Genomic DNA, 12,180 nt, shown 5'->3' with positions numbered 1-12,180 from the left:
GATTTCACTCACAGCCTCTTCACCCAAGAGGGGACTTTCAAAGACAGCATTTCCTTCTTCTGGTTGAAGTCTCCAGCCCAGAGTTAACAAGCCTCGCAAGGGGTAGGCACCCGAGAAGAAAGGGTTTCACCAGGGGGGCTGCAAGAGGAGGGAGCATCCCCCCACCTCCGTCATCGGCACGGGCCGGGTGCCACCACCCCATTCCGCACCACCTTGCGTCACCCTGGGGACCCTGAACAACCTCCCATTTGTCTTTCTTCCTGGTCGAGATCTTGTTTCTGTCAAAATGAACTATTTATCTGTGTTGCATGAAATGTCACGGATTGTGGGCAAAACCAGGACAAACCCACGCACGAGAAATAAGAGCCCTCTGATGATACTCACACACAACTCCCCAGATCTTTAGAGGCTGTGATGAATTTTCTTTCCCCAGCACCAAACTTACTCTCACGAAGTATTTAACCCAAGAGGAGCCTGACAGACAAACCCAGTGGCCTGAGTTTGTCAGATCAACTCATGCTTGAGCTGATTCACCAAGTGAATCTGTGGACACGCGTGACCACTACCCACAGAGGCAGGGCAAAGACGTCAAAGGTACGAGGTGGCTGTCCGTTTCAGCCGGCGCCCTCACATGAAGTTTACTCAAGCTGTAAAATACTCAAAATGTCCATTGTTTTAAAGACGATTCCCCCTTTGTGTGTGTGTGTGAGAACTAAAACTTCAAAGCTACTTGTCTTTTTATGTAAGATTAGCCATCATGCAAAACTCACTGGTCAAGCAGGTCATAAAATACACATATCCCACGGAAGGGTTTTGTACATTTCAGTCCTTGCAGATAACAAAGCGCTTCTAAACCCTGCATGGTCCTGAGAGTGAGCTCCTTCACTTCTGAAAGCTGCCAGTCCTGCCAGCGTCCTGAGGGCTCATGTGTTATAAATTCTCGAAGCTCTTTTAGCCGCGGTCTGGGCGTCAGGTGGGTCTTCATCCTCTTCCTCAGTTCGCTTATGTTTTAAGAACAAGTCAGACTTTAAGAAGCGGCTGTAGCTGTCATACTTCATGAGGTTGAAGATCTAAGGGGAAAAGGAAAAAAAATTGAAGGGTGAGGATAATCAGACTATGAATCGTCCAACCAAATATTTATTAAACACCTACTGCTGAGGAATGCACATACATGCCAAACACACAAAGAAAGCTAAAGTCGTGTGCTTGACAGGCCGGATTTCCTAGATGTTTTGGGGTCATTATGTCATTATGAAATTATCTCAGTGGAATATTAGAGCTTAGAGAGTCACACGAGACAAACCTATCGCTATTTTCCACGGAAGTACAGGTTCACACAGCGCTGATTCATACCCTTGTATCAAGAGTCCTTTAAGAATCTCCGCTTTATTCAGGTAGATAACACAGCGGTGTATTTCTCCAGGAACTCAAGATAGCAGAAGAGAAACCATTTCTGTAGAGACGATGGTGTAAAGGCCACTGTCGCTATCATACCAGATGGTGCCAATGTTGTTAAGACCCCCGGAAGTCTGGCATCCAAGATCTCAAACAAACCTATTATTATGCCTAGAAACAAAACGGGGCTTATTCAATGCAGGGCAGGGAAGTGAAATGACAGTCTTGGCGAGGCGAGACGAGGCTTTGGGAACAGGCCCTAATTAAAGAAAATAGCAGTCAGCTGCAGAATGCAAACACCTGCTCGCTCACACAGGCCCATGAGTGTGTCTCTGGAAAAGAAATCTTTCTAAGGGATGCCTATCAGGTGTGATGGGAGAAACCCTGACATATTAGAGGGCCGCCACCTGCCACACCCCAAGTGCTCAGAGTGTGTCCCCCCACCTCTTCTCAGCCACTGTGCCTCATCCCAGCATCCCCTCCCCCAACCTGTGCCACCCTCCTCCCTTGCCCTGCAAAGGGGTGGGAAGAGGAGAAGCGCAAGGGAAGCACTTTCTGGTGGTCGAGGGATACAGTCTCTGTTGAGAGAGCTCTCTCCATCTCTCTCAGACTTTTCGAGTGAACGTTCAGGGCATTCTGCAGACTGAAAATCCACCCCACGCACCCCGGAGCCTTCACTTACTGTACTACCATGGGCTCAACAAGTGGAAAGTTCCAGGGGTGTCTAGAATGTAACTCACTGCCAGGTGGGGTTATCAAGTGGGTGGTAAAACATCTTTTAAATCCGCCTCCTCCCAAGAGGCACACAAACTACTTTGTAAATGAAATGTCTGATGGTGTCCAAGGACTCAGAACATCTGCCTGGGGGCTGGGAGAACTGGACCTTGGCCTTGACGCCTTCATTTTCCCAAGACAGCTTCAACCACGGGAGGACCACCTAAATCACTGTGCTATCAGCAGAGTTGGGACTTTGGGTTTTCTTTTAAACTACTGCCTGCCCTTCCTTGGGTGTCCTTCCAGTCTTTTCTTACTGCTCAGAGAGACCACACCTCCATAAGTACCCACACTGTGCCTCTCTGCAGCTGCCATCTATTTTGTAGCAATCTTGTAATCCTAGATTGATTTGCTAAGGTTTGGAGAAAGTATTCACTTAAAAAAAAAAAACAGAAAGAAACCTCCCAGAAAATACAAAACTCATAGCCAGGGGTGAGATGGGGGCCATTATCATTTCGTGCAGGTGTCGCTGTCCTTCACCACCAGCATTATTCAGCCCTTCCAGACACAAGTGCCCCCCAAAGGGGACTTTGAGATGCCCACCGAGTTCACAGTTTGTCATGAGGCTTGACGAGTGAGTAATGAAACTAGCTTCATGAGTGCCCCTCCTGGCCCCCGGCCCTCACCCCCTCCCAACCAGGTCCACAGCAGATGGGACCCAGCTCTGCCAGCAGGATGCGGTTCGACCCAAGTGTCTCGTCTGAGTCTCCGCGTGTGGGAGTGGAACATCCTGTTTGCCTGCCGTGGCTCTTCAAAGAAGAGAAGAAAAAAGGCCGGGGCTGGAGGCACCCGGGGCTGCAGGCACCGGGGGGCCGGAGGTGGGGGGGGGGGAGGGAGGAGGGGAGGCTGCTTCAGCTGAGGACTCAGGGGCTGGCAGGACTTGCTCAGCCCCCAGGAGATGCCAGGGCACCACAGGCTTGGCTCCCCCTTGGCACTCCTGGTGCCAGCAAGCTCGAGGGGAGGGGGTGCGAGCTATTTAACAAGATTGTTATGGCCACTCTCTGCCGGGAGCAGGTGTGAAGGCTTTCAGGCTGGGGCTTCCCTCTCCACAAGCCCTCGCCTGCCTCCTGGTGCACCTGCTGGTGCTGCCGAGTCACCGGGTGGCAGCTGCAGCCATCAGACTGGGACAGATTTGAAGAAAAAAAGGGCTGTCACTTCCAAGAGCCTCGCTTTTGGGGGCTGTGAGCTTCCTGGTATCTCTGCACAGGGTTTTCACTGCCACCGGCAAAGGGTCTCCTGGGCACTGGCCTAGAAGCACATGGCCATAGGCAGCTCCTATCTCAGAGCCCCTTGTAGGTGGTGCTCAGTGAAGACGGCTTAGAGGAGAGAGAAGTCCTAAAAATCTCTTCCAAGAAAGTGGCCACAGACCAGGTACCCAGCCGCTGACCACAGCCTTCTTCATCACGGGGCAAATGGCCACAACAGAGGTCCAACAAATGTTCACCCAGTGAATGAATAGGGCCCACCCACCAAGCAATGACAGAGGGCTGGCAAAACGATGCAGGGTGGTACCAACCCCGTGAAGAGTGCCTTCAAGCCACGCACCAGGCAATGCACAGAGCATCCTTTCTAATCCTCACCAAACCCTTGAGGACCCCGATCATACAGGGGAAGGAACCCAGCCTAGGAGGTTCAGTGCTTTGCCCCAGTGGCTGGTATATTGTCAGCTAGGCTGCCATGACAAATACCAAGGACTGGGTGGCTGGAAAAACAGAAACTTCCTTCCTCGGAGTTCAGGAGCTTGGATGTCCAAGATCAAGGTGACAGTAGGGTTGGTATCTCCTGAGGCCTCTCTTTTTGGCTTGTGGGTGGCCATCCCTCCCAGGGTCTTCATCTGGTCTCTCCTCTGTGTGTGTCTATGTCCTAATCGCCTCTCCTTATAAGGACACTGGTCAAGCTGGATTAGGGCCCACAACAAGGACCTCATTTAACGTTAATCACTTCTTTGAAGACCCCCATCTCCAAACATAGTCACATTCTAAGGTACTGGGGCTTAGGAGTCTGACGTATGAATTTGAGGGGAGACACGACTCAGGATGCAAACCCTGTCCAGCTCCTGAGTCCACACTCCTAACCGCCAGGCTATCCTGCCACTCACCTGGCAGAGCAAGAGGCAGTCATTAAAAACGAAACTGTGAAAAGAGTTTAACATGAAAAAATGTACACGAGTGTTAAGTGGCCGAATGCTGAATTTTTTAAATGCACTAAAGGGACTTCCTTGATGGCGCAGTGGTTAAGAATCTGCCTGACAATGCAGGGGACACGGGTTCGAGCCCTGGTCCCGGAAGATCCCACATGCCGCGGAGCAACTAAGCCCGTGCAGAGAAAGCCTGTATGCAGCAACAAAGACCCACCACAGCCAATAAATAAATAAATTTATAAAATGCACTAAAACTGAAAACAATGACCCCCAAATACATTTTTTAACGTGCGCGTGTGTGTATAAGTGGAAATAAACATCCCCAAAGGTCAGTATAGCAGGTTGAGCGATGTGCCCCCCAAGTTTACATCCACCTGGAACCTGAGAATGGGACTTTATTTAGGAATAGGGTTTGTTGAGGCTCTCAAGATGACATCATCATTTAGGGCCACCCTAAATCCATGGAGTGGTGTCCTTGTAAGAAAAGGAGAAAACACACAGAGAGACACACCGAGGGAAGAAGGCTATGTGAAGACAGAGGCAGAGATCTGAGAGGCGCAGCTGTAAGCCAAGGAACACCAAGGCTTGCCAGCAGAAGCTGGAAGAGGCAGGGAAAGATTCTTCCCTCCAGCCTTCAGAGGGAGCACAGCCCTGCCAACACCTGGGTTTCAGACTTCTGGCCTCCTGAGCTGTGAGAGAAAAAAATGTCTGTTGTTTTAAGCCACTCAGTTTGCAATAATCCATTACGACAGCCCTTGGAAGTGAACACACATTATTGATTTCACCTCACTCCTACTTGAGCACAGAAAATGAGATGGCCCTAGGGGTTCCAGAAGGTGCCACTAAACCAGGACTCTCTGATGGAGAGAACTGGCCTCACTGGGGCTGGACCCTGATCATCCCCTGACCAGTCACCTCAAGCTGTCTTCAGGGAAGTGAAAGAAGAAGGCGGCGACTCAGGTGGGCTGGGGTGGGGCTGAGCAGAGCTGTAACTCAGACAAGCCCCTCAGGGAGACAGGCAGTCAGCAGAGCAGAAAACACAAATTGGCAGCTAAGTTGCATTCCCTACCTTTTTTTTTTTTTTTTTTTTTGCCAACACAGCTGTGGTCCAGCTGGTTTCGGGTTTCGGCAGCCCCACATCTGGGAGCTGCACACCAGGACTGTGAATTGCTTAGTGTTGTGGCCTTGGGACTGGAGGTGGGAGTCAGCGGAGGTGGGACTCCCAGTGAAAACCGAGAAGGGAGCCTTCCTGCCATGAGGTCCCCCAACTTAAAGTGGTTACAAGGCACCCCACCCTCCCCAGAACCCAGACAGCACGACTGATTAGGGTTCACCTTTCTGCAAAGGAAAATATCCACATGGTGCTCCAGTTTGAGACGGTTCTACATCTGCTGCTCCAGGAAAGGTCTCCCTCACGGACGCATACTCATCCGTGTAGAAAATGAGAAGCTTAACCAGCCTTGAGGGCCCCTCCGTGAAGGTTTCATCCCTGTCTCATTCAAGTGCATTTCAAACCTAATAAATCTTTTAACCCATCTTAGAAGACAAGGAGGGAATTCCCTGGCAGTCCAGTGGTTAGGATGCCGCACTTCCACTGCAGGGGACACAGGTTCCATCCCTGGTCTGGTGGGGAAGTAAGATCCTGCATGCCTCGTGGCAGGGCCAAAAAACAAAAACCAAAAAACCAAGGACATTAAAGACCTAAACTAATCACGCATCCTGCAAAGCCCTCTAACACGCATCCTTTACTACAACAGAAAATTTTATTAATGGGATTTCATATTTACTTTAAGAACGGTTTAGTTTTTATGTGAAAATGACTGAAAGAACACACAACTGTCCATGAATTACAGTTCTAGAATGCAATTGCACACCTAGACTACAGACATGCTTTCACACCACGTGAACAGATGCGAAGAGTGTGACGAACGCTCCCCCAGCCCTCACACAAGGATCAGCTGGGCTCTGCAGAGGCTGCTGGGGCTGGGCACAGACGGGGACGTCCCCACCCCTGAGTCGAAGAAGACCACCCCCCGCTCTGGGGATGGGGGAATGGGGTGCGCTCCCCCAGGAATGACGGAGAAGGCCTGAGGGCAGCTGGCAGAGAGCGGGAGAGAAGACAAAGCTCAGGTCTGACCTTGTCCCAAAGCACCGGGGAAGGCCACACAGAAGGCTGTCACCTGGACAGTGCTCCTGCTTCCTGGACAGCTCACCCCCCCACCCCCTCCCAGAGGTGGCCAACGTGCCAGAGTGAGATCAGAACTCCAGAAACAGGCCGAACACAGACAGAGACAGAGACCCCTGCCCGGGGTGAAATCCCCTCACAGGCCTATGGGTCTGGTGCTGTCACATCGTGGGGGGTGGGAGGTGGGGGGCGGTGGTGGGCGGGGGGAGGGGAGTGATGGTGATTTGTCCACTTGTTCCTGGAGTCCTTAATACTCAGATCCAAAGCTGGAATGACATGCCTTCTGCATGGGGTGAAGGTGTTTTATTTTTGCTTTTTGCCATCAGGGAAAGAGTTAAATGCTATTCTGGTTCCCATCCCCCGCCCCCCCTTCTTCCCCTAAACACCATGTTAAAGTCTTAAAAAAAAAACATAAAGTATTTCAAATTCTGTCCTTCCTGCCCCACTCTCAGAAGCCAAAGGGCTGTGGCAAACGCCAGGATCCAATGCTCCTTCCATTTGAATGAAAACCCACAAACTGCTCGTTCTGGCTCTGTGAGTTGAAACATGCCATTTTCTGGACTGGGCTTGATCTTTGGGAACAAAAGTCAGCTGGCACCAAGACTGAGGTGCCCAGTAACCCCGGCTCCAGCCACCACCTCAGACTTGGAGAAATGAGGGGCTGAGGGAGGAAGTGGACCCCTAAACTACCCTGGTAGGTGTGGCAGCCCCTCCCCCATCTCTGGGTCCTCACCAGCTGGTCCACCCCTTCTTACTGAAGTCTACAAAGGAAGCGTTTCTCACTGCTTGGGTTCTGGGGAAATTTAAAGAAATGACTCTGCTATAAAGGGGCCTGGTGCATGGTTCCTTTCTCTGTCAAGGATGTGGCTGGGAGCTCTGACATCTCACTGAAGGCTTTCAATTTTTTTTAAACATCAGAGGTTGAGGACTTCCTTTTCAGTGGGGAAGGGCGCCTCCACTCTGCCCTTCCCAGACCAGACTTAGCACCAACACCAAAGCCTGGGTGAGGGCATCCTGGCAACACTCAAAATCCACAGTAAGTGTAGGCATTGGGGTCCCTAAGATTTATGGAAGGAGAATGAGCACCCCTGCCCCCCCCAAACCTGCAGCCTTCTCTTTCATTGTCCGAGAAAGCAATGACCTTGACCTTCCCCTATTCTCCAATCACCTTACTGTTCCAGGGAAGCCATCATTCTAGGCTGTGGAATTCAAACCAGCGGCTTCAGAGCAAGAAAGGTGTGTGAATTGGTGCCCAGAACCGTGTAGGGGCAGAATTCTGTTTTAAATCTTTCATATGGTGCAACCTCAAGTCACTGAGCAGACTTCAAACTGTCCATTTTCAAACGTTCAGGGAAGGGTCTCGAAGGATACACAACATAAGGCAGAAGGTGAGAGGGAAGAGGCAGGAACTGGAGGACTTCAGCTTTTCTATTCATCTCCTCCTGGATTATGTGAATTTTCTTCTCTTCATCTTAACAATGCATGTAGTAATTTAACAATGAAAAACAGTTTTAAAAATTAACTTGTCCAGGGCTTTCCTGGTGGCACAGTGGTTAAGAATCCGCCTGCCAATGCAGGGCACGTGGGTTCGATCCCTGGTCCGGGAAGATCCCACTAAGCCTGTGCGCCACAACTACTGAGCCTGTGCACTGCAAGAGGAGAAGCCACCTCAATGAGAAGCCCGTGTGCTGCAACGATGAGTAGCCCCTGCTTGCCACAACTAGAGAAAGCCCATGCGCAGCAACAAAAACCCAACGCAGTCAAAGATAAAATAAATAAATTAAATAAATAATAAAATAAATCTTAAAAAAGAAAAATTAACTTGTCCAGAATCCTGGGCGAAGCAGTAACAGGATGTGCTCATGACTGGTGCTGGCTTAGGGGGTTCCTGAGCTGGCCTTCCTCTCCGGCGTCCCAGCCGTGTGGGTGAGCAGGACACACACGCCCAGGTCACTCAGCTGACAGGGCCAGCACAGACTGGTGCTGTCATTTCTTGTGCCTGTTAGGCTGCTGTGACTAATTTGATCCCTTCATGGTGTGGGTGACTCTCAGTGCCTTAGTGACTGCTGGGAATGTTCTAGAATCAGCCAGGGCTGAAGGTACAGGAGAGCATGACCAAGCCAGGGAGGCGAAGGAGGGAAAGGAGAAGACGGTGAGAGCGTTGGTTGGCCTTTAAATGCCAAAGATCGTGCTGCTGGACCAGCGCCCAGGGAAGGAAGATGGCAGCACGGACCAGAAGGAGAACGGTAAGAACAAACGCCACTGCTTCCCGTGGAGCACGGGCCTCATGGGGAGACAGTGTGGCCGGAGGAGTCCAGCTGAACCAGAAGCGCTGGCTCCATGCTCCGTTTCCCCTCTTCCAGCTCTGGCACCTTGGGCCAGTCAGGTCACCTTCCCCTTGAAGGAACGTTCTCCCGTAAACTGAGGTGCCAAGTCCCTCCTGCCCCAAGACTACTTGAGAGTCAGATGAGATACGCACACAAAACTAAACTGTGTAAACTGTGAAGAGGTTCGGCCTTAATGTTTTCCCAGAATTCACTAAAGTGTAGAAAACTGACATACACATTATTTAGTGCTATTTTAAAAGGTGGGGACCTGGGGCTCAGTGAAGGCAGAGTGTTTTAGCAGCATCCTGGCCTCCACCCATTAGGTGCCAGGAGCACTCCCACTCCGATCGTGACAACCAAAAATGTCTCCAGACATGGCCCAATGTCCCCTGAGGGGCAAAACCGCCCCCAGTTAAGAACTACCGCATGAAGGCAATTTAAAGGATACGCACAGTTAACACCTATGGAAGGCTAACTGCACGCCAGGCACTGCACTAAGTCAGCAATTCACAGACATGAGTGCCTTTCATCCTCACAAGGGCCTTATCATAACCTGCATTTCACACATGAGGAAACTGAGGCTCAGAGAGGGATGGTATCTTTGCCAAAGTTTCACAGCTGCTAAATTCTTAAGTCAAAGAAAAAAGTCAGGTCTAAGGAAACAAGGTTGTGTCCATCAGGGATCAACTTTTTAACACTGGGGCATTGGAGGCGTGTGGACCGCTTTGCCACGTAGCTTGGAGAGGCAGCCGTTGTTTGCCAAAAGCCCCATGTTACTGATAAGGCCACAGAAGCCACAACAGGAAACAAGACCCACCTGGGGTCAGATGGAGGCAGTCCTGGAACATGAGCTCCCACTTCCCCCTCCTGCCTAATCTGACACACAGTGAATCTGAGCTTAGCATCCAGGAAGTGCTGGGCAGGGAGGGGTAAGAGGGGAGGCAGGGGACAGGCCACTGGGTACAAATGATGAACCATGGTCAGGAGGCTGGGTGCGCAGCTGACTTTCTAGTAACAGAGATGGCTCTGCACCGAGTCATCCACATTCTCTTGCCCGGCTGATGAGGGACGGGCACGGCCAGAGCTGGGGATCAGAGCCAAGGTGCCCGGCTTTCAAGAGGACCAAACCTTATGAGCCCAGCTGGCACATTCTAAAAATAGTCTCCGTTGAAATGAAACTGGCTACCATGGCCTCAGGGCCTAACCCCAGCCAGTCCCTCCCAACTTAGCGTCTTCCTCTCCCTCCCTCCCTCCACTCCAGCCACAGTGACCTCCCCCAAGACACCTAGTGGATTCCTGCCCCAGGGCCTTTGCAACTGCCATTGGCTCTCCCTGGAAGGTCCTGCCCCCAAGTCTTCTCAGCCAGCTCCCCCTTGCCACTCAGATCTCAGGCATCTCTTCAAGGAGCCCTCCCTGACCACTAGACCCAAAACAGCCCCTCCCAGTCACTCTCAGCTCATCACCTGTTGTATTTCCTTCCGCATTTATCTCTGTCTGTCCTCTTGGTTGGACAGGTGCTGATTTCCTCACTGCACATACGGTTCTTAGCATAGTCCCTGGTCCATAGCAGGCCCTCCATCACTATTTATAGCATAAAGGAATGAAAGAAAATCAAGTTCACACACTAGCAAATCAACCAAAACTGAACTAGACCTCCTGGGGGAATTTTTAAGAGAAAAAGCCACTGCAGTGAAGTGCAATTCACTGAAGAAATCAGCTGTTTGTAAGATCACCTCCTCCTTCCTGCTTCCCACAACTTAAATTTGTCCAACAGCAGCCTTCAACTGTGGGCTAAAGTTCCAAAGAGATGTCCCCAGTACTACTGCTGCCTCTCCTGGCCTTACCAGCACATGCTGGGCACACAACTAGGCCACACACATCAGCGGAGAAGAATTAAATCAGAGAACAATCTCTCTGATTATGAACTTTCCAGGTAACCGTTTGGCTTAAAACCGCAACCTTCTCTTAAGATACCATTTATGGGGACTTCGCTGGTGGTCCAGCAGTTAAGACTCTTCGCTCCCAATGCAAGGGGCCCCCAGTTTTGATGCCTGGTCAGGGAACTAGATCCCACATGCTGCAACAAAGACTACACATGCCACAACTGAGACCTGGTACAGGCAAATAAATTAATTAAAAAAAAAAAAAAAAAAAAAAGGAGCAGGGACTTCCCTGGTGGCACAGGGGTTAAGAATCTGCCTGCTAATGCAGGGGACACAGGTTCGATCCCTGGTCTAGGAAGATTCCACATGCCTCAGAGCAACTAAGCCTGTGAGCCACAACTACTGAGCCTACACACCACAACTACTGAAGCCCGCATGCCTAGAACCTATGCTCTGCAAAAAGAGAAGCCACCACACTGAGAAGCCTGTGCACCACAATGAAGAGCAGCCCCCACTCGCCGCAACTAGAGAAAGCCCACATGCAGCAGTGAAGACCCAATGTAGCTAAAAAGTTAATAAATAAATAATAAATAAATAATAAAAGACATGAATATACACTTTAAAAAAAAGATCAATTGTGATGAAATTCTTATTAAAATGTCCAACACATTCTTCAGTGAATACGCAGACCACAACTTAAGTTTTGCTTGATACTTTGGGGTCATCAGGATCACTAATTGCCTCTCCATCCTGCAGCACAGGGATGCCCCATTGTGGTGTGTGGGGCTGTGGTCCCCCACACTCGGTGGTTCCCAAACACTGTGCTGTGGTTTCATGTTTAGTATCAGTTTTTCTGCCTCCTCGCTGGCTGTTAGCCATCACTTCATGCTGCCCCTCCCTCCACAGCTTCTACCAGCGCTTCAGATAGACTGTGGACTGAAAAGCCAGAACCTGCTAAAATTGTGTGTAAAGCAAGAATCAACAGGACCTGAATGAAGACCTGAGAAGCTCTCCTTTAAATGAGATTCACGGATGTCAGGTCATCTCCTTTGATGCTCAGGGAAGATCATCCCATGCTCTTAGGTTCCAGCTGTGCCCCAAAGTCCACGCTGCCCTATCAGCAGCCTCCAGGACTCGGAGCACTGCCCACCCTGGGGAGGGGCTCAGGTCCCTGGTGAGCCCGGTGCTGAAAGCAGCCTGCTCAGACAGCTCAGTGATAAAGCCACGTGGTGCTCAACAAAGCCAACCCCACTGAGGAGGGTTTTTTTGTTTTTGTTTTTGTTTTTTGCACACGGGCTTAGTTGCTCCATGGCATGTGGGATCTTCCTGGACCAGGGATCAAACCTGTGTCCCCTGCAATGGCAGGCGGATTCTTAACCACTGAGCCACCTAGGAAGCCCAGGAGGGCTTTTAAGTCACGTGAAATCTTGTGGTTCCAAACATGCTCCCCTCGGGTTCACGCTCCTTCACTTAGGA

The 12,180-nt window shown here is 50.6% G+C and overlaps 1 protein-coding gene across 2 annotated transcripts in view; it reads right to left on the bottom strand.

Annotated features, from left to right (window-relative positions):
* Nucleotides 1–719: 719 nt before the first annotated feature.
* Nucleotides 720–12,180, bottom strand: part of RGS10 (regulator of G protein signaling 10) — a 36,873-nt gene continuing 25,412 nt past the window's right edge. For both annotated transcript variants that reach the window (XM_057736245.1, XM_057736246.1), the window contains exon 5: nucleotides 720–1,070. In XM_057736245.1, coding sequence (XP_057592228.1) covers nucleotides 924–1,070 — 147 coding nt within the window. In that variant the 3' untranslated portion in view covers nucleotides 720–923. The remainder of the gene's footprint in view (nucleotides 1,071–12,180) is intronic.

This window comes from Hippopotamus amphibius, chromosome 5, assembly GCF_030028045.1.
Source record: "Hippopotamus amphibius kiboko isolate mHipAmp2 chromosome 5, mHipAmp2.hap2, whole genome shotgun sequence".
Taxonomy (NCBI): domain Eukaryota; kingdom Metazoa; phylum Chordata; class Mammalia; order Artiodactyla; family Hippopotamidae; genus Hippopotamus; species Hippopotamus amphibius.
This window is presented reverse-complemented; position numbering and strand designations above follow the sequence as displayed.